Source organism: Cyprinodon variegatus, unplaced genomic scaffold (genome assembly GCF_000732505.1).
Source record: "Cyprinodon variegatus isolate N-32 unplaced genomic scaffold, C_variegatus-1.0 Scaffold112, whole genome shotgun sequence".
In the NCBI taxonomy this organism is placed as follows: Eukaryota; Metazoa; Chordata; class Actinopteri; order Cyprinodontiformes; family Cyprinodontidae; genus Cyprinodon; species Cyprinodon variegatus.
Window position 1 is genome coordinate 1,195,284 of NW_015150565.1, and position 24,440 is coordinate 1,219,723.

The window sequence follows — 24,440 nt, forward strand, 5'->3', positions numbered from 1 at the left end:
GCTCACAATTTGTATTCTTAGAGCCAAAAATAATGACCAGCAGATTTACTGTTGCAAAAAGAGCATTACAGCTTCAGCTATAAATGCTTGATATACTGCATACATCTACGGAAACATACTTTATTTCACAATATTTTTATTTGGACAGCAGCAGAAAAGAAAATGAAAAACTAAAAAGACAAGGCAGACAAGTCTGCATAACAGGTTTCCTTAAGGTTCCTCAAGGTTCCTCGAGGTCCTCCGTCCAGGACCTTTTAGCACCTTCAGCACACCTGAGTCACATTATCAGAGAAATCAATTAACGTAGTATAAGCTCAGTCAGCAGCTACCTACAATGGAGCAGATCCAAAGGTTCTAAAGGCACACTGCTCCCCTGCAGAGCATTCAGGCTTGGGCAGAGTGAACCATGGAAACACCTTTGAGACTTTGATGGGCTTCATAATCGCAGGTTCCCACTCTCTGCCATCGCTGAGTTCTCAGGATGTAAAAAGAAAAAAAATCAGATTGCCAACATCAGCAAGAAACCTGATAGAAATATTGGCTACAATTAACATAGTATTGCATTCTGACTGGTTAATTGGTTGGTTAAGATTAAGCAAAACAACATGAAAACAAGGCTTTATCATGATACATCAATAGTTCAATAGTCCAGGCTTCTGACAGTAGTATCCTGTCAGGGTGGAAGGACACTCTTTGGGCCCATGCTGGGCATAATTTAAAGACTCCTCGATGTCACAAAGCTCAAATTACTGGTTTTACTGTATTCAAACGGTACCTCTTCTCTCCAGATCTCTGTTCACTAGAGCAGTTTCTAAAATGTGGGACACAAAAGTTTCATCCAATTAATTAACATGTAATACTATCATAATGATCTGAGTTTATCCTTTTATATGTGACCTTGAGTATCATTTGTTTTCTTGGAAGGTATTTATTTGTTTCCTTCACTCTTGGTCCTGCTTTCCGCTATTCATCTAATCAGATCTGTCTATAGTTTACCTCTCAGAGCTGGAAGGCTGTTGATCTTTATTAGACTACCAGGGAGCCAAAGTTTCTGTGCTGTTGCTTTTACTGTCAATAAGTTTTCACCCTCAGCTCTTAGGATTGTGCATTATTATTATTATTATGTGCATTTATAATTTTTATCTCTCTTTCAATGAGCTATTACTTAAAGTGTTCATTCATCAGGTAATGTTCTCTGTCTAAAGAATATATTTTTGCATTTCTTGTCTAACTTCATTAGGATAGCTTTTTTGTTTTGTAAATACATACATGAGAGGAAAACACCATATTATGATTTAATGCATTTTAATAAATAGTGTATTGGATAAAAAATGAAGAATATAAATAGAACTATAAAAAAAACCCTGTGTAGAACTCATCCACATTTTAGCTCTATTAATAAATAGTTCTTTTAATCATTGTTGATATGTAAAAGACTATATTTTTATAACAAAAAAAGATATGAGTTTGATGAAAAGGCTTTTTTAAACTGGAAAATTCAGAAGCCATTTTTTTTCTATTGTAACATGGTTATTGGAGATTTTTTTAATCTTTAAACATGGAACAAATAACGGAGAAGTCATTTGTCATTAAGGCTAAATGTGAAAACATTTGGCAGATGGTACAGGAATATATGTCACTAATATTGTCTCGAGGTGGTGTGAATTTTCCTGTTAAACCTGGATAAAGGGAGAATTGGCTATGATTAAAAAAAACAGCTTTAATGTCTGTCAAAGAGGGCAGCCGTATAGTGAAGCTATTTGCTTTAAACAGATCCTTTATATAACATTTTTCATTTGCAACCGTTCAGGTTTCCTGCTGCCTCCCATTGGCCGACCAGAACTGGTTCAGGGAACCAGTCAGATCAACCTTCCTTCTTAAAATTTGGCAGAGTTGAGAAGTACTGAAACCCCCCTTTATGTTTGCACTAGCGGGCTGTAATTTGTCTCCACCCATCCGCCATCTGTCAGCCTTCATGTATGACTCACTCATGCAGATTATGGAAATACAGGCTAATATTAACTCTCCATATGTACATCTCCAGAAAAGCTGTTTCAATACAAAAATAATTCAACTATCTTTAAGAGCAGATTTTCTTGGTTTCACAGAGGCCCTCCTGGATTTTCCTGGAGAACACATAAAAACAGAATGGAAGAAGCAGAGAAAAAAGCATTGACAAACACTAAAGATCCAGCAGGAACTTTTATTTCTCTACAAAAACAAATGTGCAGCCCCATACAGACATTAAAGGCAGGGAAGTAAATCTACTCCTTAGTTTTGATGTAACAACTTGCAACCACTTGGATAATGTACTGAAGCTCATTTCACACATTGGCACACAATCTGCACATCACCTACTATGTATAAAACAGCAAATTGAAGCAACATCTGAGAGATTAATCCATAACACATTTATTTAGAAATAAAAATCGTTGAAAGGATTTAAAAAATATTCCTATCATCTTCTGCAGGCTCTGAACATCTAACCTTGAAAATATGACAAAATAACTGAACAAAAGAATAAAAGTTTGTTTTTAACTTTTACATGCATCCTATTAATTGGTTTTATTTGATTAACTGAGTTTATTTGATTCAAAAATTTATTATTTGATCAATTTAAAGCTTTACTTATAACCACATATAAAACATTTTCTTCATACTGTGAAATTTTATCTTTAAGCTTCTGGTGGTAACATTTATCCAGTAATTTGACCATTAAAGACTTCTGTAAAAAATACACAAGCAGCTGTGTATTTTAGAAAAAGCTGTGAACGACTTTAGCTATCCTTACGTTCTGACATGTACAGTATTTACTTGTTTTTTACATAACTTTGTTTAAATCTATTACATTTTTCTGTATTACTTGTTTTCATACTTAAAAAATATGCCTATAAAGCAGCTATTCTAACTGTTTCTTTGTTACAAAATGCTATCTGAAAAAAATACAACATAATTAAGTGAAGCATAAAAAAAAATTTAAGTCATTGTTTTCTGACTTTTTGATAAAACTTCTAAGAGAATTTCACAGTTGTCACCAGATAGAGAAACACTGCGGAGAAAAGGACACATGATTTGTACAAAAACCCTGAAAACATTGAGCTAAAATTTATAGCCTACTTGCTTGTTCGTACACTGTATGAAACACCTTTCAAAGCCACAACACATGAAAAGACCAGAGTGAACAGTTCATTATTTAGTTGTCAAAAAACACAATCAAAACAACAGACTTCACTGTTTCATTTCCAAAGAGGTAGTTTAAGGAAAAATCCACCTTTCAGCCCTCTGAAAACAAAAATGCCGTTTTCTTCAGGCTTAAAATCATCAGGTATATTTCAATTTGACAGAAGTAGCTACAGCTGGAAGCTGAAAGATGTAGCAGCAAACAATGGCTTTACACGAGCATAGGATCTTCTTAAACAAGTTGCCAACAACAAAGGGGATATCAGTGGAAGGAACAGAGAAATAAAAGCTAAATCTCACAAATTCCTTCCTGTGTAGATTAGTATTAGCATTAGCCACTAGCCTGATAAAATGTATGCTGCTAGAGCTACAGGAAATCATAGATTATTCACATTTTAAAACTTTAATAATTTGTTAATGGTAAGGACCTGTATGACTATCTAATCTGCAGTTTGACCCTTGAGGGCAAATCATCAATAATCTGTTGACATATTGATTTTAGTCATGCAAGCCTAATTATTTTATAGAATAAAGGAGATTTGTTTTGGTGAACTGAAGCGGGAGCCCTGTTTGCTTTATTGTTCAGGCACCTATGGCGTTTCCTGTCTTGTAACCTGTCATGTTCTTGGCGCTGATGGCTGGCTTAATTGCTCATTCCATTCACCTGTCTAACTCTGCACGGTTGCTCATTACCAATCATCTTATCCTACTGTTCTAGCTCCTATTTATGCTGCCTGTTTTCCAGCCATCAGTGCCAGATTGTTCGAACCGAGTGTGAAAAGTGTCTAGCGTACCCTGCTGTGTTTCTGACTGCCTGATCCTGACATGTTTCTGCCTCTGGATTCCTGAGTTTTGGTTTGCCCCTGTTCCAGTCTGTATCTACCTGTTCCCTATGTCTAGACTGCTGTTTAAACTCAGTCTGTTAACAACATTGGATCTGTCCCCTGACCCTGATTGGATTATCCTATTTGTACCTCTGCAACTCTCTGATCTTCTGTTTTGGATCCCTCCTTCGTCATTAGCATTAGGATTAGATCTAGGATTTCACAATTTGTGAAGATTTTTTTTAGTCAAACTTGAGTGGTTGTTTCGATAAGATGGAAGGCTTATGCCACAGGTACATTGGTAATTAACATATTTCTCAAGTCTTTTTCAAAAATCAGTTTTACAGTGTCATAAAATATTTTAAAAGAATATGATTCTTACATATCAATAAACAACTTAGTGCGAGTTTTGGCTCATTTTAATTGGACCACAAAATTATTTGTCAGGGTCTCTGCAGTCGGTAATCTAGCAAACATTTTGTCAAAATATTTTCAAAAGTTATTTACACAAGGACTATTCTGAAAGTAACTCAAAGGGTAGATGATTAGTTTGGGCACAAAGCAATCTATTGGTTTGCAAATCAATGTTTAATATTAAGCCATTTTGTATTCTAATCCCCATTTTGTTGTTTGCACATATCTGTTTGTATATTTAGACAAACATACATTTCTAAAATCTATTTCTCTCTCGATTTTGGTCTTACTGAGGTTTATCCTTCCTCAGGACTCAGTTACTATCAGAGTTACACACAAACAGCCCACTTCATAGACTGTACTTGCTTTATTTTATGTACACACTACATACTACTCTTCTATAAACACGTATTTCTTTTAGATCTTTACATTTTTTTTTTCCTGCATATTACGTGCTTCTTAAAAATCATGTAATGGTTTATAGTGACAATAAGTAAGGATCTTGATTATATTGTATCTTCTAAAAACCACAGTCTTTTTGTGTTTATTATTTCATTGTAGTACCTTTATCCATCTACAGCCTCAGACCTTCTGACACCTCCAGCCTCTAAACCTTTTTCCGACAGATCCCAATTATTCTGCTTATGTTTCTGGGTGGATTTTTCCTTCAGACACTGTTTGGAAGTAAAGACGCCTCAAATAAGCCAAGAGCCTGGGGGCAAAGTTCACATATAAAACTGTAACCATCCCCGAAGTTAAGCACAAACACACACATGGTATAAACAAACAGCTAGCTGAGACGCATTTCCCTATCCTGACTCCCTTAAAGGGTAAAAAACATCAGAAAGAGCACTGCTTGAGTTTCTAATACTATGTAAACAGACTTAGTGTAAGGCAAAGAGGAAGAGGGGATAAGGATAAGGAGTGAAAGTGTGCAAAGGGAGAGAGTGGATAAGGCTGTGGGAGGAGAAAAGACTGGTGAGGAAGGAAGAGTAAGGTGCGGATGGTTGAAAGGCAGACGGCAGATTTAAAGGGCTTAAAGACAAAGTTTGACAGAGAACTTGAACTGCACAGAAAAAAATCTAGACCTAACTAAAACTATTTTTTTTTTCATCTAGCCAAGTAAAAAAAAAAAATTTTCCCTTACAACCTTTACTGATTCAAATTAGAGTGCAATTAACATGAAAGTACTGAAATAAGTTTTACATTCTTAGGGGCTTAAAAGGCTAAAATTGATGATATCCCATCTTGCAAATGTTGGATGAATTTTAAATGATTATACAGTACTGTTACATGTAGTATTCATTGTTGCTGAAGAAATGATCTAGAGCTATCTTGAAAGGTCATTTTGAAAGATCCCCTTTACTGTCAGAAAGCTGCATTCTCTGCATGCTTTTAGAGCCCCTTTGCTTCCTTACACTTAAAGGCTTGACTGCTGTTCACCATTGCTTTGCTTCTTTTTTTTTAATTTAGATTTTTTTGGATGGGAATTTGAGAAATTTAATGCCAAGACGAACCATTTCTTAGAGCTGTTATAGAACAACTAGGATCTGGCAACACCTGAGCTTCATCTCATGCAAAATAATCCTCCTACTCGTGTTGGTGCAAAATCCTTTTGTGTTGACGTTGGAACATTACTCAGAAGTAAATATTCAGATATTTTTCACCAGCTATAATTCATAAAACAATTATTTATATACTATACATTTTTCAATGAAAAAAAAAAAACAAACTTTTAACCTGAAAAAAAAAAAGTCGTAGCTATGACCTTTAATGGCCGGTTTACTGCATGCTTTAGATGTGAACCTGCTCCAACACTGCAGATCGAAATGGTTTAATTACATCTCAGCAGGCGATCAGAATCTAGCTGAGCATGTATCGTTCATCTAATTGGTGTGTTCACCCAGGAAAACATGTAAAACATGAAGGACAATGTATTTATAATTATTACAGATTTTGGAGGTGTTTATTATAAGTACAACAGATAAACCTAATGAACCCCCTGGGACCAACGTAACTGTGTCCACAGGTTGAGGCTAATAAATATTTTTCCAATTGTGGCTTAAAGTAGAAATTAATATTAGTACTACTTACTAAGGCAGTTTTTACAGTTTTAAAAAATAATTTTCAATGGGGGTTGAGCAATCTTATGTGTAACTCTAGAGATTCATTTCAGTGGTTTTCTTTAACTTTAAATGAATTAATGGTTTAATCTGTTACAAAGGAGACCCAGACACCAAGTTTGGAAAATTCCCAGAGTGGTTTTCCAAAGTGTAATTCATGAGGTCCATCTATGGAAGATTGGGGGAAATGTTTATGTCTTAATAAATCTCTTCCACCTCATTAATGCTGTGTTGTTTTATTATTTTGGGATCTATCAGAACATTTTTAATCCCTAAAGCAAAATTATACTTGTTTTTGTTTGATACAAAACTTTACCTGGATTTATACTGTAGTACTCTCCTTGCTTTAAGACTGTTTTTAATAGGCAGACTCTTTTCTGATATTTTATTTTAAACAAAAAGAAATTAGCAACTGTGAAATTCTACAGGATCAGAAATGTTGTGAAATACAAGAGTAGCACTGCATTTCTTAAATTGATTATCTAGAAAGCGTAGCAATTAATACTGTGTTGCCTAATTCTTACAGTATAAGAGCTGTGTAAGTAAATAAGGGCAAGATAAACCACTTTTTGTCTTACCTGACATATGATTCTGATTACCTTTCAGATAAAATCAAAAAAGTTCAAATTTAACCCAAAGTAAAACACTCAAGAGAAGATGTCTCACTGATAGTAACGTGCAACCTAAGCACACTGTGTGGCTGTATTAATCATTACTTCCCCACAATGCAACACAAACAACTGTCCGCTGTCTTAAAGCACCTTACTCCAACTTCAATAAAAACCTCCACACAGACTTTTTTCGTTCTGCAGGAGCTGACAGCAGAGTAATGAGAGTTTTAGCTCTTTCAAGGGGAGACAGGCGCTAGAGAAAGTGAAAAGATAAGACAGTGAGACGTCTTGGAGAATTATTTTCTGCCTTTATCACCATTTTACTCCTTTATGAGCTTTAGCAACTCAAATGTATTTACCTGTCAAGGTGGTAAAGCCATCCAAGATTAAAAAAATCCAATGAAAGTGCAAGGAGAGGGAAGAGATAAAGTAAGTAAAGGTATAAATTGGCCACGGGGATGGAGGAACAGAGGGGGAAGGGAGGAACAGGTTTAGTTTGGCAGTGAAACGCTGGGAGAGTCAGCATTAGAGTTTGTGCAGCGCGGTATATCCTCTGCATTAGTATGTGTGTGTTTACAAGACAGGCATGTGAAGTGACTGTGGACTATGGTATTATGTGTGTCTCATACTGTAGTAAAGGATAAAATGCAAGTTTCTGAAGTAAATGTAGAGTGAAAATAAAAAGCCCATTAACCCCTGTTTAAATTCTTTTTTTTTTCATTAGAAAAATTATTTCTGAACTTTTTCCACTGTTGATGTGACATATAACCTCTGTAAATGAATGAAAGAACAACCAGAAATCATGCTGTGGGTAACTTATTAATATACCCAGAATTAACCAACACCTTAAAATGTATGTTAAATAGAAATCGTCATCCTCATCACTTTAAAAGCCTTTTCTTAAGCTCAAATATAGTTTTACTATTATCACAAGCTTTTCTAATCAGATTTCAAAGCAAGTACAAAGATCCATAGAGAGTTTTCAAAGAATCAGATGAACCTTACTGCAAAGGTATTCAGGGGAAGACAACAAAATAATTTCCAAAGCATTTCAGCATAATTAAAACATTCAAAACATTGAAAATAATTTTGAAATTACAAACAACTGGACACTCCTCTAGGAAAGATGACATAAAGAAAACCAGTCAAAGCTCTAAGCAAGTAGTACACAGGACATAAGAAGACCAACATACATTTCTGACAACTAATAGGTGTATATGATTGGTTCTTCAGATGAAGTTCCAACATGTAAGGCCTTTTCTTATAAATGAAAAAAAGACAAGCCTTGCTAAATTTAGCTTAAACACATTCAAGGTCTACCAGAAGCATGTGTTGAACTCTTATGAATTAAACTTTTCAAATTACTAAAAAATACTGTGTGCTTGGCACCAAGAATACCCTACACTGCATATCAACTCCTCCACACAGACAAACAAACCAATTAAAAGTGGAAACGTTCTCAAATGATTTTTGTTGCTCTCATGTTTTGCATGGAAAAAAAGTGGCTTTTAAACAGGAGTTTGTAGACTTTTTCACTCTCTGGATCCTGACAATTTTTTAACTAAAATATACTCCCTCTTTTGACCATACATGCAAAAACATAAATATATTGTTTAAATCAGAGCTTTTGTTGTAAAAGTATTACAATATATGTAACTAACAACAGGCAGTTTTAAGAGAATGTTTGACTGAATATATTGACTGAGAATGTTTGGAGAATGTTGATAGGATGAAACCAACTTCAAAATATTTTTTTTCTGACAATATAACTAATAACCTATTAAAACTTAATAGTAAAAAATATTAAAAAGATATAATATGTAGACTTTTCTAAACAAAGCAAGTGATGTAGCTCCTATTAACCCAATATGATGACATCATAAACAGTCATTAAAGAGCAATTAGAGGCCTTGAGTTAATGACAGAGAAAAACAGTGATTTCTTCAGTAATTAAATTCAAGAATGTGTATAAAAATGTTCACTGGTTACCACTTGTAATCTAAAGACACCCTGATGGGAGGGTGGAGATGTATGAATAAATGGATGAATAAATGAATAAATAAATAGTTTCTTATTCCATCTATGATTTGGCTGAGTTCTCTGCCAGGATTGACAGGAGGAGCTCCAGATCTCAAGAATAATGATAAAAAAACCCTTTCTGCAACTCTTAACAAAATAAAATTCTCTCATAATTCAAGTTGATAAAATTTCATATCCTGTATTCCACCTGATGATGCTGATTTCAATCAGCAAAGGCTCTGATAAGGGTAGGAAAACAGTCTCGATCTCCCTCTGAGAGGAAATTAAAAAAAGAAGAAAATGAAAATTATTCTTTAAAACGTAAGTCGGTGTTCCTTTTTTTTTCCCCTTCAGGCAAAAGTTCGGTCACCTTCTTTGCAGTGAGGAACCCCTCAAGAGATCTTCAGAAATCTAAAGATTTACCAAGCATAGAGAAGTTCGGGTCCTGCTGAGGAGGTGGAGGAGGAGGGATGAACATTGCTCCAGGCTTTCTGATGATCTGCAGAGAATAAAAACTAAAAGTGGGTTTCAGTCAGGTTTAGGACCCCACTTTAGAGCTTGTGTCTCATCTGCAGTTGTCTAGAATTAAAGTTGATCTGAGCTCTATGAAAAATAAAACAAAAATCTGTTAATTGTTTTCAGCTTTGCCCTGTGATGTCTTCATCCACTCAGGAAATAACTTCCCCACCTTCCAGCATTCACACCTCCTTGCAGTAAAAAGCCCAGAGGAGAGACGCATTCTATTTTCCTTCTGATCTTTATTCCGACTTCAAACCTTTGCTCTTCTCCGGGGGGCTTTCAGTTCTGAGATTTGACAGGGGACCTCCAACCATGAGGAGGCCCATTACAGCAGAATGTGTGCACGTCGCCTGAGGGGGGCCCCTGCTGCAACAGAGAAACGGATACACATCACTGCAGCTCTGCTGCTCCAGCAATTGCATCTTAGAATTCTAAAATATATCAAAGCCTTATAAACCAAAAGAAATGCTGGTCTGGTGATGCTGGAGGTGCATTCATATCTAAAGCAAAGGGCAAAATTTATCTATTGAGAACCCATTTCAATTTATGCCATCAAGGTAGTATAGGTTAATTGCGAAGATAATGTTTTGTTTTTTCTTAAAATGAAACCCTGGGATGACTTTTTTTAAAGCTGTGTCTCATGTATGTACAGAGACATAGAGTTAGCTATTACTGCCAGTATCATCTACTCTATTTTTATGTCAAATAGAAGGAACATGTAGATGTATCATTATTAAATAAAACAATCAACAGTATCGTTGCTACAAGTAGCTCTATTCACTTTTTTGCTAGTTTTCTCCCCGCTGTAGAATGAAACCCCGGCTAACTGCTTCTGTGTTTAACTGTGTCTCATTAAATTCAATTTGATTGAAAAATACTTTATAAGACTCAATGGGGAAATTTTCCTGAATGGAGCTGGCTGAGTGGAGTCGGGTTGATTTAGAAGACCCCCAGCAAATGCCGCAAAAGAGAAGCTGACCACTATGTTTAGCTGTGTCTCCTTCCTAAATGTAGCTCGTGGTTAAGCTTTGCCTTTACTGATATGTGCAATTTCTTTGTGTTTATTTTCTATAAAAAGCGCCCACAGGAAATACCTTTGAATGTAGCTGTATCTTTCCTGGATGGATACACAGTCACTGATAGATTTATTGTAATAACTGACTTTTTGTGTCCTTTTTCTCAAATGAAAGCATCCCAGGTTTCTGTTTTCTGTGATAAGTGGTATACCACTTATTTTTCCTCAACAGACTTTTTGCTTCAATAACTATGCTCTTGTTTTGGGGAATAACTGTTATGCTGATGACGCAAAGCAATATTTGTCCATACATGTTAAAGAAACTGACCCATCTGCTACAAATATGTCTTGAAGACACTAAAATCTGGATAACTCAACTTTCTTCTATCAAATCTAGGGTTAAAATTTAAAATCCTCATTCTCACATATACAGCCCTAAATAACCAAACTCTATCTTATGTCAGATTTGTTCCTTATGTTCTTAACGGTGCACTTCAGGTTTACTAGTGGCTCCTAGAATTTCTAAAAGTAGAATAAGAGGCAGATCTTTTAATTATCAGGCTCCTCTCCTGTGGAACCAACTACCGGTTTGATGCAGGCACCCTGTCTACTACTAAGACTAGAATATATCTTTTATTTTTAATAAAGCATATATTTGTAGTTGCTCACGTTATCCTGAGCTATCTCTAAAGTCATGCTACTATAGACTTAGACTGCTGGAGGACATAGAGACCCGTTTTTAGTTATCTGCTTTATTCTATTTCTATTCTCCCAGCCTGCAGAATTTGTAAGTCCAAACCCTAACCTTATTTTATCTCTGCCATTTTTTTTTTTTATCATAGTAGATTTATCTGGTGTGGTCCTGTTTTGTTGGGAGACCATTCTGGGTGGAAAAAATAGCTGGGCTGTTGCCTTCAACAACCTCAATAGATGAAAGTGTTTGCTGTGATCAGTTGTATGTGCTCTCTTTTATAGCTTATCTTGCTTAATTGTTTATTTCCTAGACAGAGCCACGTATGCAGCTAATATTCCATTACCGTTGTAACATAGAACATTACATTTCTTGATCAGTGCTTCTTTGTACCTTTGTATGTCTGCTTCTGTCTTCTTTAACCCCAAGTTGGCCTCAGCAGAAGTCTGCTCACGCTGAGCCTGGATCTGCAGGAGGTTTATTCTTGTTAAAAGCCCTTTTTTCTCTCAACTGTCACAGCATGCATGCATGCATGTGTTGCTCAGGAGCAGCAGCTCTCAAATTTGCTCCGTAAGTAACCTGTTTTATTGTTTTTTTTAACAGTCAGTGCCTCTTTTAGATGTTTTAACACACCTGATTCAAATGTTGCCATATGGTCATCCAGGAGGAGCAAAGTTAATGACTGGATTAAATTAGCTGGGTTTCCTTGGTAAGACCTATTTTAACCAACCTGACTGTATGATCTGGTTAAATTGTGTCTGTAAGATTTAATGAGATGACATTTGCTATGAATTGGTGCTATATGAAAAAAAATGAATTTAATTGAATTTGTTTTCCATTGCAATGATAAGTACACATGAAAAGTACTTCTGTATTTACCCATGTTTCTTTCCTAGTTGGAGTACTAACTGAGCAGTGCAGTCATTGACTGATAGAGTTGTTGTATCCATTAACTTTAGGTAGTCTCTTTGTATTTTCCCATAGAACGTTTGCATGGCAAAGTAATTTTATGTTTTTTAAATATAATTTCTGCTTAATTTTGACTTTATTGCAGAAAATGGCTGCTCATTTTAAGCCTGTTCAGATGGATTTGTCTGTGCTAGGTTATTCCTATAAAAAAATGGGGTTCCTTTCCACTGTTGCTGCAATTGATTGAGCTTCCTTAGAAATATATTTTTTCTGATGTTAAACATTTGAAATTGTGTATATTGTGTTATAATCTGCATTGTTTCAGACTGAACCAGATTGGAGTTTTATGTATTTAGTCTGTTTTTAAATCACTTTGACTAAATTAAAATGGACCTAAAACGATTTTGGGTTAGCTTTGGATATGCATAAGACTTTTCTTAAGCTGAAAGATACCTTAAGATTGTATCACTGTTTGTAGATTGGTGCTCTGTAAGTCGCTGTATCAATCAACAGTCAATGCAATCACAGGACAGCAGATTCAATAGAGAATATATGTGCAGCTATGCTGCAATAGAATTTAAGGGCTTTTATGATGATGGTTTTGAAAGCATTATGGTTTGCCACCAGAGTTTTATTTTGCTTTGTAGAGATTTCATCCTCATTTTAAACTATGAACCTCCAAACCAAGCTAATACAACCTGTATCAGTTGATGAAACTTATCTTCTCAGATTACAGGATTTTTTAAATGAAATGCAGCTGTTTTAGACTGAAGTTGTTTGGTTTTAATTGATCAATTTCTGCCTTGATTGTCACTCCTGAGTGGCCATATCTCAACCGTGTGAGAATCAGTAGAAAATCAGAATAATCCCAATTTGAAGCAGATGTAAGAAAAATGACAGTTTTCTTATGTAGTTTTATGCCAAGAAAATAAAGGTGGCTGCTATATTCTCATTCTGGCCACAACAGGTAAATATTTAATGTATGCTATGTTATCCATGAGGACATCTGTACTGCTAGAATCTCAAAGTGGATTGTAATGTGATACATTAAAAGTTTTTCAGATGTATAATGCTTCAGTTCAATGGAACAAGTTTGCTTGATATAAAAATACTCATAAAACTTTAATGAAATATTCAGTCTGTACGATGCTTCATGATGTCTATTGTTCAAATGCGTTGTTGGTTATGGGATTTCTAGTAATAATTTTATATGTTTATTCAAATAGATGGATGGGAAAGTTTGACTGAAATTCAATTCCTTTCAGTTTATTTTACTTTGCAGATTCAGAGCCAATGTTATCTCAAGGCACTTCACAAAGACTTTTTAATCAAACCATATAGACAGATTGGGTAAAAGTTTTCTATCCAAGGAAACCCAGCTGATCGTGTCAGACCATTGACTTTACAGATCAGCATGTGGAAAAAGTAGACATTCGCTTGCATAGTTTCGTTGACTCGACAGCAGCCCCTCACATCAAGCATGCATGTAGCAACAGAGGAGAGAAAAACTCCTTTTTAACAGGAGGATTCTAGGCTTGTGAAGAGAGGCAGATACACCAAAGGGACACAGAAGTGCTGATCTATTTATCATTTCTATGTTACAGTAAGTTACGGGAGACTAGATTTATAGATGGTGTCTAAAGTTGGTCTAAAGGTTGAAAAAGAGAACATACAGGTACCTGCATCATGAAGTATTTCAGAATATATAAAGGACTAGAATGAAAATCAAAGGCTCTTATGGTTGACTCATAGAACAAGGTAAGCTTTTCTTAAAGTTAATTCACATTTTCAAGAACTCTTTGGGCAAAACAAGTTGATTAGAGACTTAAACCCAAAGCACACCTGATCTTATATCTGTTCAAACAGAAAGCTATATTAGATCATAAATACAATTGATTTCTCCATGTTGGCAGTGCTGGTCAACATGTATACTTTAGCCTTCATATTTGATGGAGAACCAAGAAGACGAAAGTTTTTTAAACATGCCTTACTAAGTTCCAAAAAAGTTAAAAAACAATCCACTGGACTTTGTTTCCTAGTTTGAAGAAGTTTCGCTTCCCATCCAGAAAGCTTTTTCAGTTCAAAATGTCAGAAATAGTGTTGACTTTGAAGCTTTATAGAGTGGACCAAAAACAAAGCTTTGTTTGGCTTAGAAAACATGCAAAATGAACCGGACGAACAGATCCGCTACTTTGGAATGGGGGTCCTTTGGCTTCTTTGTTCGCCTGCAATACCAGATACCTGTCTACGCCTCTGAAAGGGGGTTCATTAAAGGGAATTGTTGGCCTGGCTGAAGAGGCGAGGTGGTCTGTTCCCCTCTATGGGGGTGAGGGTTGGGAAGATTGCAGGAAGGAATCAATTCTATCGCTGCATTGTAGGTTTTTAAAAGCTGAAATCTGAGCCCACCACCTTTGTTTAAGGTTAATTTTTCTTTCTTAACATAGATGGCTTTCTTCACGCCCCTCTCAAAAAACGTATCTTCTTTGTCTAAAATGTGAACATTCTGGTCCTCAAAAGAATGTCCATTGTCCATAAAGTGCAGATGTACCTAAGAGTGTTGTCCCAAGGAGGTTGCTCTTCTGTGTTGGGCCATGCATCTGTGGAGAGGTTTTTTGGTTTCTCCAATAGAAACATCAAAGCATTCCTCACTGCATTGACCTGCATACACCACTCTGCTCATATTTGGTCTGGGATTTTTGTCTTTAGGATACACTAGCCTCTGACTAAGGGTCTTGTTTGGTTTGAAATGTACTGGGATTTTGTGTTTGGAGAACATCCTCTTGAGTTTTTCAGAGACTCCAGCAACATATGGGATGGTGATGTTTTTGTGTTTAATCTTCTCACTGTTATGTTCTGCTGCGCGTCTCTTGGATTTCCTTGCTGATTTGACAAACGCCCAGTTTGGGTATACACAGGTTTGAAGAGCATCTTTGATGTGTTTCTGTTCTTTGTGCTTCCCTTCTGTTTTTGTAGGGACATGCTCGGCCCGGTGTTGTAAGGTTCCGATGACTGAAAGTAGGAAACAAAGTCCAGTTGATAGTTTTTTTTTTATTTATTTTGGAATTACTGTGACATGTATGACTGAGAATCTTCACCAGCATTTTTTACTAAGGTGCTGTGTGCTATTTTGCCTCACACACTGAGTACAAGAATAAAAGAGATGAAAATCTCTAGAGCTCACTGTTAGAAAACTGCATCAGAAAGTGGCTCCAAGAAGGGCAGAAAAAAGTCTCCATAAATATAATTATATATCTTAGCAAATCTTTCCAGAAGTATTAATTGCAAAGCTGCTTATTGAAACTTTATTTTCATAAAGTTTGAGTAATATTCCAGGGTTGAGACATTGAGAGTTATCTATGGACTCACCTGTTGAAGGCAGCAAGGCAGCATGTTTCAGTAAAATCCAATTCTGTAACAGAATACTGGATGTCAGCTTGAAGAGAAATGTGTTTGTGTTGGCCAGTCGTTTCTTTAGGTCCTCTTTAATTTAGATATTTTGACGTTAGACTTCAGCCAAAAACACTAGTTACTAAGCAACTGGCAGGCTGGCAGGACGGCGGAGAGCCGCTGGAAACAACTCGTCTCATTTCTGCAGTCAAACCGATTCAACACAGCCTTGTTCATTCTGTCCTCCAACTCTCCTGAGCCTCCTCTTGCACCTCCTCCGTATCCTCCTCCACATACACAGCTAAAAAAAAAAAACTACATCTTCGAGGTGAACTTCACATAAAGTTTGAAGTCTTAAAAGTCTCTAAATCATTAGAAAATATAGTTAAAAAAAATGAAAAAAGGAACACATTCTTGTCCCATGAGAGACAGCAACCCTAACATGTTACCCAGCAGGTGGTTGATGAAATCCTTGCTCACCTTTAATGCTCCAACATTACCTTGATGTTTTCACTGCATCACTGCTAACTCCTGCAGTGGTGCTGCTGTTGGAGATCTGCAGAGCTAAGGGATTTCAAGAACCTTCACCAGATCTGAACAGAAATCACCACTGCTGACTGGACAGCAAGAATTTTAACTAACACCCAGCAAGTCGCCCTATCGCAAGATTTGGTGGTTTTCCCAAACGTTTTGCAAATATGCCAAAGGAGCAATCTATTTAGAAATATGTAATTTGATCTTTGCCTATTTGAATAAGAAAGCTAATTACTTGAGTTTTGTTCAAATAAACTGACTTTATATCGGCTGCTGGTGTGTTTCTGCTCAGATGGATACCTGCCAGGCATGATGAGACAATGATCAGAGGTAAGACAACAAAAACATAAAATGCACCTTTCTGTTTGTTTAACAGCAGCTGGTTGCAGGATTTGGAGGTCCATCATTGATTTCAAGACTAATAAAGTATTTTTAGAAGTAGCTGAATTTGGTAGACAGCTGCACATTTCTATATTTCTATTTGTTTGAGTGATTTGTTTACCTTTTTTTTTCTTACCTAAAGAAGATTTAGTTATCCCCTATGTCTTTTCCTAATTGTATGTAAAATAATTACTTTAAAGCTAAAAGTTCAAACAAACTGCCTTCTTGTTTTGGTCATATTAAAAAAAATTTAATATAACTTGCCACTGGTTGAAAGAAAAGAAGCAACAGAAAATGTGCATTTAGGTAGTTGCTGTTCTCCTTCAGCATGATCATTGCCTCATTTTACATGTTTAGTTGTCAGGGTTGCTGCCTCTCAGGCTGCCTGTCAGGAAATCCGGTAATCAAATGTATCCTTCTCCATGTAGTCTGTCCAGGTGGAGGATGGCATGCTGCGGTAGGGGTCAAGTAGGATCCGGAAGCAGCGGACAATCAGTAGACCAAGAAAAATAAAGAGGATGAGGACAAAGACGAAAGCTGCCCTCTGTTCGAGCGTGAGGAAGGAGGTGGAGGATGAAGAGGAGGAGGGGAAGTCTGATTCAGAAGCTGAGAAAGTGCTGCTGTAGAGGTCGTCAGCCATGTTCCAATGAGGCCACTGATTAGTCAGTTCAGCATGCGATCATCCTTATCGATCCATTCAACAAATGCTTCACAGTAGACGAGTAAACTTGGCAAAAATCTGAAAAGAAAAACATTGTGTTTAGTATAAATTCCACTGGGCCTTAAAATACACATAATTTTCGATATTTTGAAGTTCTAAAAATAACAATTCAGCATTGTTCTAACCATCTTCGACACAAAAAGCCACACCTCTCTAAAATGAAATGTGCTTACTGTGTATAAGATTGTTAAAGCTATTACAGGTGTTTGTGGGCTTTAGGTTCATAGAACAAAGGGATTTTTTTACTGTTACAGTATTTAGACTTAGAGTTACCGTAGACTTGGACAACTTGTATTGTCATTTTGCATACAAAGAGTGTATACAAAATGAAATTCATTTAGTACAGCTTTCCAGACAGTAAATGAACATCTCCAGTCCATAATGTGCAGCAGTGGTCAAATGTAAACAGTGCAAGAGAGAGAGAAAAAAAAAAAAACATGTTTCCAAAAACGCATTGATATAGAAGTTCAAAACATTAATGGTGCAAATATGCAGTATTTTTGGTTTGGCGACAGACCAGGTTAGCTGCTCTGATAAACTGTATCCTAAAATCTTAAAAACTCAATTTGTATCAAAACTGAAGCAGAAAATCAAATTAAATTGAATGCCGCCACATTTTTGGGGTTTCCAAGAATACAATTTTTGCCACATGATCTCACAGTGATGGTTAAAATCAATGGTAAGCTCATCTAGTCTTTAAGCAACTGCCTATCAGGAAACATTTAATTATCAGCCTCATTAACAAAAGTTGGAGACTTTAACATGGTTATTTTGATAGGTCAGACTTTCTAAAGCTATTCTTAGCTAAGGTTTGGACTGCCATTTGTTACTAACTGGTGCCAGTAACTGATTTATTCTAAACGTTTATAATTATTAATGATAATTGTATGTTGCAATAAAGTATTTCTGATTCTGAATCATTTGCTTCATTTCTTTCATTAGTTTTCCTTTTTTAAACATATTTCTGACTTATAAAGGAATATATATGCAACCCATAAATTGAAAAAAAAACAACAACAGTAAGTTGTTAAAGTAATTAGATTAACTCATAAAGCATTTTTCCATAAAGAGTAAAAATCAATATAAAAAATTCCCTCAGACCCATGTATAAATGACATTTTAAAACATATATCTTGGCTCAGTTATAGGCTCTGCTTTCAATACAAAATGTGCATATTACTGCCACAGTAAGAGGCATACCTATTAACCCACATTATTCATTTAACAATATAACTCAACCATATCTAACTGACAATGATGGTGTTAAAAGGAAAGGCTGCCAAAATAACTTTAGCTGTATCCTATACAAATACAATAAAGCTTCTTCTACTTCTATTTTTGATTAATCGTGTTAGTGAAACACGTTTAATTTCACTTCTGATCTGTTTAACAACGTGTAAAGCTGCTATACATGTAACGGAACAATGACTTTGATACAGCAATGATAATGCAAATGTCTGTAATCACAATAACTGAAAATGTCTGAAAGGAACAAAGAAATTTGTTTTTTTCTACACACAGACAGAAATGATAAAAAGTGAGAAAGAAAAATCCTGCACATTTACATGTAAATTGATTTTTACTCTTGTTGCAGTGAGTAGTCAGCAGAGGAACTAAATGCAGGACTAAACAAGCAGGGGGTCAGCACAGAATACCAATGAACTTGATGTCACAAAAACAAAACCTGAGGCGCTGCCAAAGCTGCGAGTTTTAACTGAGAGCATGTAACACTGCAGGAAAACAGGGTGGTGCAGTTAGAGGACACAGAAAGGAATTTTGCAGGAAGTGTTGCAGGGAGAAGCTTGGGTTTACAGGTGTGATCACTGAAATGACTACAGGTGAGCTTAAAGCAGCAGGGGGTGACTGGATAATCTGAGATAGGATCAAGTAGGGAATATTCTTTAAGATGGAAGAAATTATAAAATGCAGATAAGGAAAATTACATCAGGAGGAACTGAACATAGCACAAATGAAAAAAATAAAACTCTTCTAGCAAAAATTGGTCGTTACCTCCTCCCAAATTGAGGTATTAACAACAAAAAATGGTTTATGGGGCTGCTTTTGGAATGAGGGCGCTGGTGCAAAGAAAGCACTGTATCTAACTCATTTTGTTCCACTATTATTACAAGCAAGGAAACATATTTTGTAAATTGAAATAAAAAAGAAAATAAAATAAAACTTTGGAAAACATTTTTTGATATTTTTTATTTTGATATATATATTTTTAAATTTGTTTTTCAATTCTTTTTTATTTCATTTTCTTTAAAATTAAATTTAGTTTTATAAATGTTATTCTTTTCGAGTTGCGTTTCACAGATCACACCAATACAAAAGCTCGGTTGACTCGTGCACATTGACCAATACACTGTTGTTGCTAATGTATACAGACCAATCAAAATGAGTCTTTTCTCCTCACTACAGAGGAGAAGCCGCCCAGTGAAGAGAATCTGCTCTGTACAACGCAAATTGAAAAGAATACAAGCGCAAAACCTCCCAATTTTTTTTTTTTTTTTAAGAAAGAATATAAGATATGATACATTTATATATAAAAAAGCAAAGTCTTTCTTTCATTAAAACATTTTCAGAAGACTCTTTTTGGATTGCATCCTTTTATTTTTTAATTAGAATTTTTTTTATCCATTTACAAAATATCTTCTTTGCTTGCAACAATAAGTGGACAAAATTCACCTCATAGTGTTGAGGCAACAAGGTGCCTGATTGATGGCTTTCCATTGCTCAGTCTCAGAAGGTTGTTTGAGCTTATTTTGAAATACATTCATTTGGTGCGCATTTGCTTACCTTCCACCCTTACCCACCAGCACCCAAAGTATATTCCTTAAGTTTTATAAAGCCAAATGTTGTCCTCTTTTGCTGACTTTGGGATAGCGTTGTTTTTTTTTTTTTGTTTTTTTGTTTTTTTTTTCAAAGAGGGTAGAGTTTTTAATATGGTTAGTGATCCGAGTAGTTTGCTGAAGTCCTTGTCTTTTAGACTTAATTTTTCCCCTCACACTGTTCCTCATCCCAGCAGTCTGTGGGTGGAACTGTGGGTGTTGTTAGTTTTAAACACATCATTATGGCAAGCTCTTTATTTTCTTCCCACATGGAGATTAGAGCCAGATTCAGTTGGCTTCAAATTTCATCATCTTTATTTTAGAGCTCCAAAACCTAAAGGTGAGAAATTTATTAAAATTAAGATGTTTACATGCAAATATAAAATGATTAAAAGGGATTGTTTTTCTCTTACTAAGTAAAAGCAGAGAAGAAGCAAAGTTGCCACTAAAGAAAAACAGATTATCTAAAAGTTTTGTTAATATTCAGTAATAAAAAAAAAGGTTGTCTGTTGTACCACTTGGATGCCATGTTGGTCAGACATCCAAGACATCTGAGCTCAAACATCTGGATATAACTCTGCAATAATGGAAGAAAATACCACATAGGCTATGGAGAACTATTTTGTATATAAAATGTCATAAAATATTATTTTACATGTAGCATGTAACTTACAGTTTGATTAGTTTGCACAAGACGGGCACAGAACATCTATGAGGGATTTGCTGAGTCTGTATATTCAAACCCCCTCCTGCTACCCTTGTTAATATTTCACTGCCGATCTTCCTCTCGTTCCTCATTTTTATTCCGTTCACCTTCAAGTTTCTGTACTTGTTCAAGAACAAAACAAAGGAGAGAACCCTAAAAGACAGCTTGAATGCATTAGTGTTCCAGGAGAGAAGTTAATCCCTTAAAAATGATGTTTATCACATCATGTAGTTATTTACACTCCGAGCTATTTAGTGCTGATTCATCATACCAGAGGTTAAACACATACACATATACATACTGCAGGGTGTTCTTCTTACTAATGCAGGATATAAAGTAGGAGAATCCCCCCAGGCTGCAGCTGCTGGTTCAGAAAATGCATGAAAGCTGAAAAAAGTAATTAGATTTGATGGAACAAATCATGCTGACCTCAGAAGTGTCACTCTAACCGTGAACGCTCATCTCAGCCAACTGAAGCACGAAGCCTTTGAAGAACCATCTGCTTAAAATCAAAGAAATGCTAAAAAGTTCTGAGAGATGTTTAGAACCTGTCTTAGTTCAGCGCTCCGATAGTCACGCAGCACAAATTTCTTCTTCAGTCTGACAAAGTAATGTGGAGGGCGTTCCTACAGTTATGCATCGACAGAACATGCCAGTTTTTCAAATGGTAATAAAAAGATCTAACTGCTGAGTATACAAGGTCAAGGTCAGTTTGTTTCTCGTGCCTGGTCTTAGTCAGCCTCTGGATACTGATGTTGATTTATTGATTTGTAACATCAAATGTTTCAAGGCTGCAATACTTACAACAAAACGTTTTTGCAACCAATTTACAATTTACCATGTGGTAAAATCAACTTAAAGAAGGTGATTCAAAGTCTTAGCTTTAATAGTGGTTTAACAACATTTTGTACATTTTAGATCTTTCAAAATGGAGTAGGCTTCCTCTAGGATTCATAACTTTTGGAACAGTTACTATCTTTCAAGATATATGGTAAATTTTAGGTGAACTTTTAAAATGCTGCAAAAAAAAAAAAAGAAGCAACTTGGCAATGTTCTGATCGACTAGTTTAAAATGAATTAACCAGGCAACGAAAAGCATAATTTCATCACAAGTTGATATTGTACATAGTTATAATAAACAGGACGTAATGTTTACTAATAGCATGGATGACATATCTAGGAAAATAGAGAGGTGTAAAGTCGTAGGAAAAGTCATGTTTAAATTTCAAATCATTCTGGTTAAAACATGCATATAAATGTATTCTGTATCAGATCATATTGTCCCAAAAGTTAGAAAATGTCTATAAAAAAAAAAAGCCTATCTTAAAATCTGTGTGTCTTTTCCCATTATTTTATGCAGGTCAGTTAGTTATCCGTCAGCTTGTACACCTAAATTCGCCCAATCATAGATCAAAGGTCATCTGTCATTCAAATTTTTTCAATCATAGCATTTTCATTCATATGTCGCACCTGATATATGCAAAGGTTGAAATAACAATTACTTACCATTGAGTTTACATCCCAGTGTTCACAGCGATTGACATCTGTGTCTTTGGCAGGCGTAGAGCTAACAGAACTGGCAGCGTTGCGAGGCAAGGGCTCAAACATATACGGCTGTAAGCCTTCTACACCAAATAAAGCTTCTGCCGCCATGGCGTCCTCTTCCAAAACAACTTCGTCTACGCTTTCCTCCTCTAAATAAAAATGTATGACGGAGGAGATTCATCCACGACCTCCAACATGCATGTTTCCACTGTCCATAGAGTTCCTTGACAGTGATATTGTTAAGTGCTACTTGGTCCCAATGTAATTTCCCATTGGGAACCTACTAGCACTAAGTTGCTAACTGGTTAGCAAGATGCTTTCGAGAAACCGGCCACAACCAAACTTGCTCGCAAACCTTCAGCCACAACAATACCGCTGCCTTGATAATCGACCAATCACATTCACTTTATTCACTCGTGTAAAGTCGGGCACCACTCAGGAGAATTTGGAACTGCAGCTTTTGGAACAGCCACTTCCTGACGACTTTAAGGAATGTGTAGCTATTGGAAAAGTTTTTTGTTCTGTCAACTAGTATTGGCAATTGTACATGCTGTCTAGAGAAGTAGAAAAAGAAGATCATTATGGAAATCTCTTGGAAAATAAGAACAGCGGAAACAGCAGATCAGTCTTGTGAGGTAAATAGTCTTTATGATAGATTTTATTCAGTAAATGTGTTTTCATCTGCTGCTTAGCAGATCACTTGTTCACTTCATTCACCTGCCTAACTCGCCCAGTTCCTAATGAGTGCTCATCTTATCCACCTGCATCTGTTGCTTTATATTGGGCTCAGCTATCGGGGCAGATTATTGTTTGTATGTTGGTTCTGTTAGTTTGAGTTATTTCCAAGGTTTGTGTCCACGTTCTTGGAGGCCAGGCTCTTTCCCGTTGAGCACTCTCTGTTCCTGTTTTGCCAAGAGCAGAGAGGTGGGGGGGAGCTAGTTTAAAGTCCATAGTCCTGGCTCCTAGGTGGAGATCAGTTTAAAGTTCTGCAGTTTCACTGGTACAATGTCTTGTCTCTGTCCCTCAACCATTGAGCCTGCCTGTCTGCATCGGTGCACATCTGTCTGCACTTGTTGCTGGACTCATTGAACTCTGAACCTGCCTTCATGCTTTGTGGATTCCTGGAACAATGGATCTGTCTGTTCCTGTGTGGACCGGAACCCCTGACTGGGCTGCAGACTCCTGGATTCCAAAACCATCCTGTCTATTGTGTTTTCCTTGACCTGGATCGGATTCCTGCCTGCTCACTGAGGTTGCATTATGGGGGACTCTCTGGGCGGCTCTCTGCCACAGCTCATTTGGCAGTCTATTGGCTGGATCCTGCCTTCTTAGGCAGGTAAGTGACTCACACAGATAATCATCTCCTGTCAGATGATCGTGGTGATTGTCAGATTATTGTGACCTGTGTATCTCCCTCCAGAGTGTCAGTGATTCGGTGCGGAAACATGGCCAATGAGACCAACACCTCCAATCACGTCAAATCACTAATAAATAAAACCAGTATTTATTTTAAAAAGGTATTGTTGGACCATAAACCGTATTAATCATCGACACCAATCTCTATGCTGATTCTAACTGTGATCAATGGTGTTGCAGGACGTGTTTTGCTTTGCTGATGGACTCTCCTCTCCAACTTCTTCAAATCTACCCTCTCAAAGACACTCCTACTGGGACATACGATCCTTCTCCCCATGCTACTTGGGGAACAGAGGAATAAACTTACAGCCGCTCTTTCTTACCCCCAGACCTAAGATAAGGGGAGTCATGTGTGCAGTTAAATGCAGTGAGGAATGCTATCCTCTTTATATTGGAGAAACCAATCAATCTCTTCACAGACGCACAGCTCAACACAAGGCGGGCTGCTTTCTCCAGGAAAGACTCGGCTGTTCATCTACATCTGATGGACAAAGGACATTCTTTTGAGGACCAGAATGTTCACATTTTGGACAAAGAAGACAGGTGGTTTGAAGGGTGTGTGAAGGAGGCCATCTATGTTAAGAGAGAAAAACCAACCTTAAACAGCCGGGGTG

The 24,440-nt window shown here is 36.4% G+C and overlaps 1 protein-coding gene across 2 annotated transcripts in view; it reads right to left on the reverse strand.

Moving 5' to 3' along the window:
* Positions 1-16,840: 16,840 nt before the first annotated feature.
* Positions 16,841-24,440, reverse strand: part of LOC107084946 (cortexin-3-like) — a 40,508-nt gene continuing 32,908 nt past the window's right edge. The window contains exons 1-2 of one of the 2 annotated variants that reach the window (XM_015375021.1): positions 21,295-21,429; positions 16,841-17,346 (exon numbers count right to left, since the gene is read on the reverse strand). In XM_015375021.1, coding sequence (XP_015230507.1) covers positions 16,996-17,247 — 252 coding nt within the window. In that variant the 5' untranslated portion in view covers positions 17,248-17,346; positions 21,295-21,429 and the 3' untranslated portion in view covers positions 16,841-16,995. Of the gene's footprint in view, positions 17,347-21,294; positions 21,430-24,440 lie in introns of those variants that run through there. The other variant, XR_001481240.1, reaches the window with a different exon arrangement.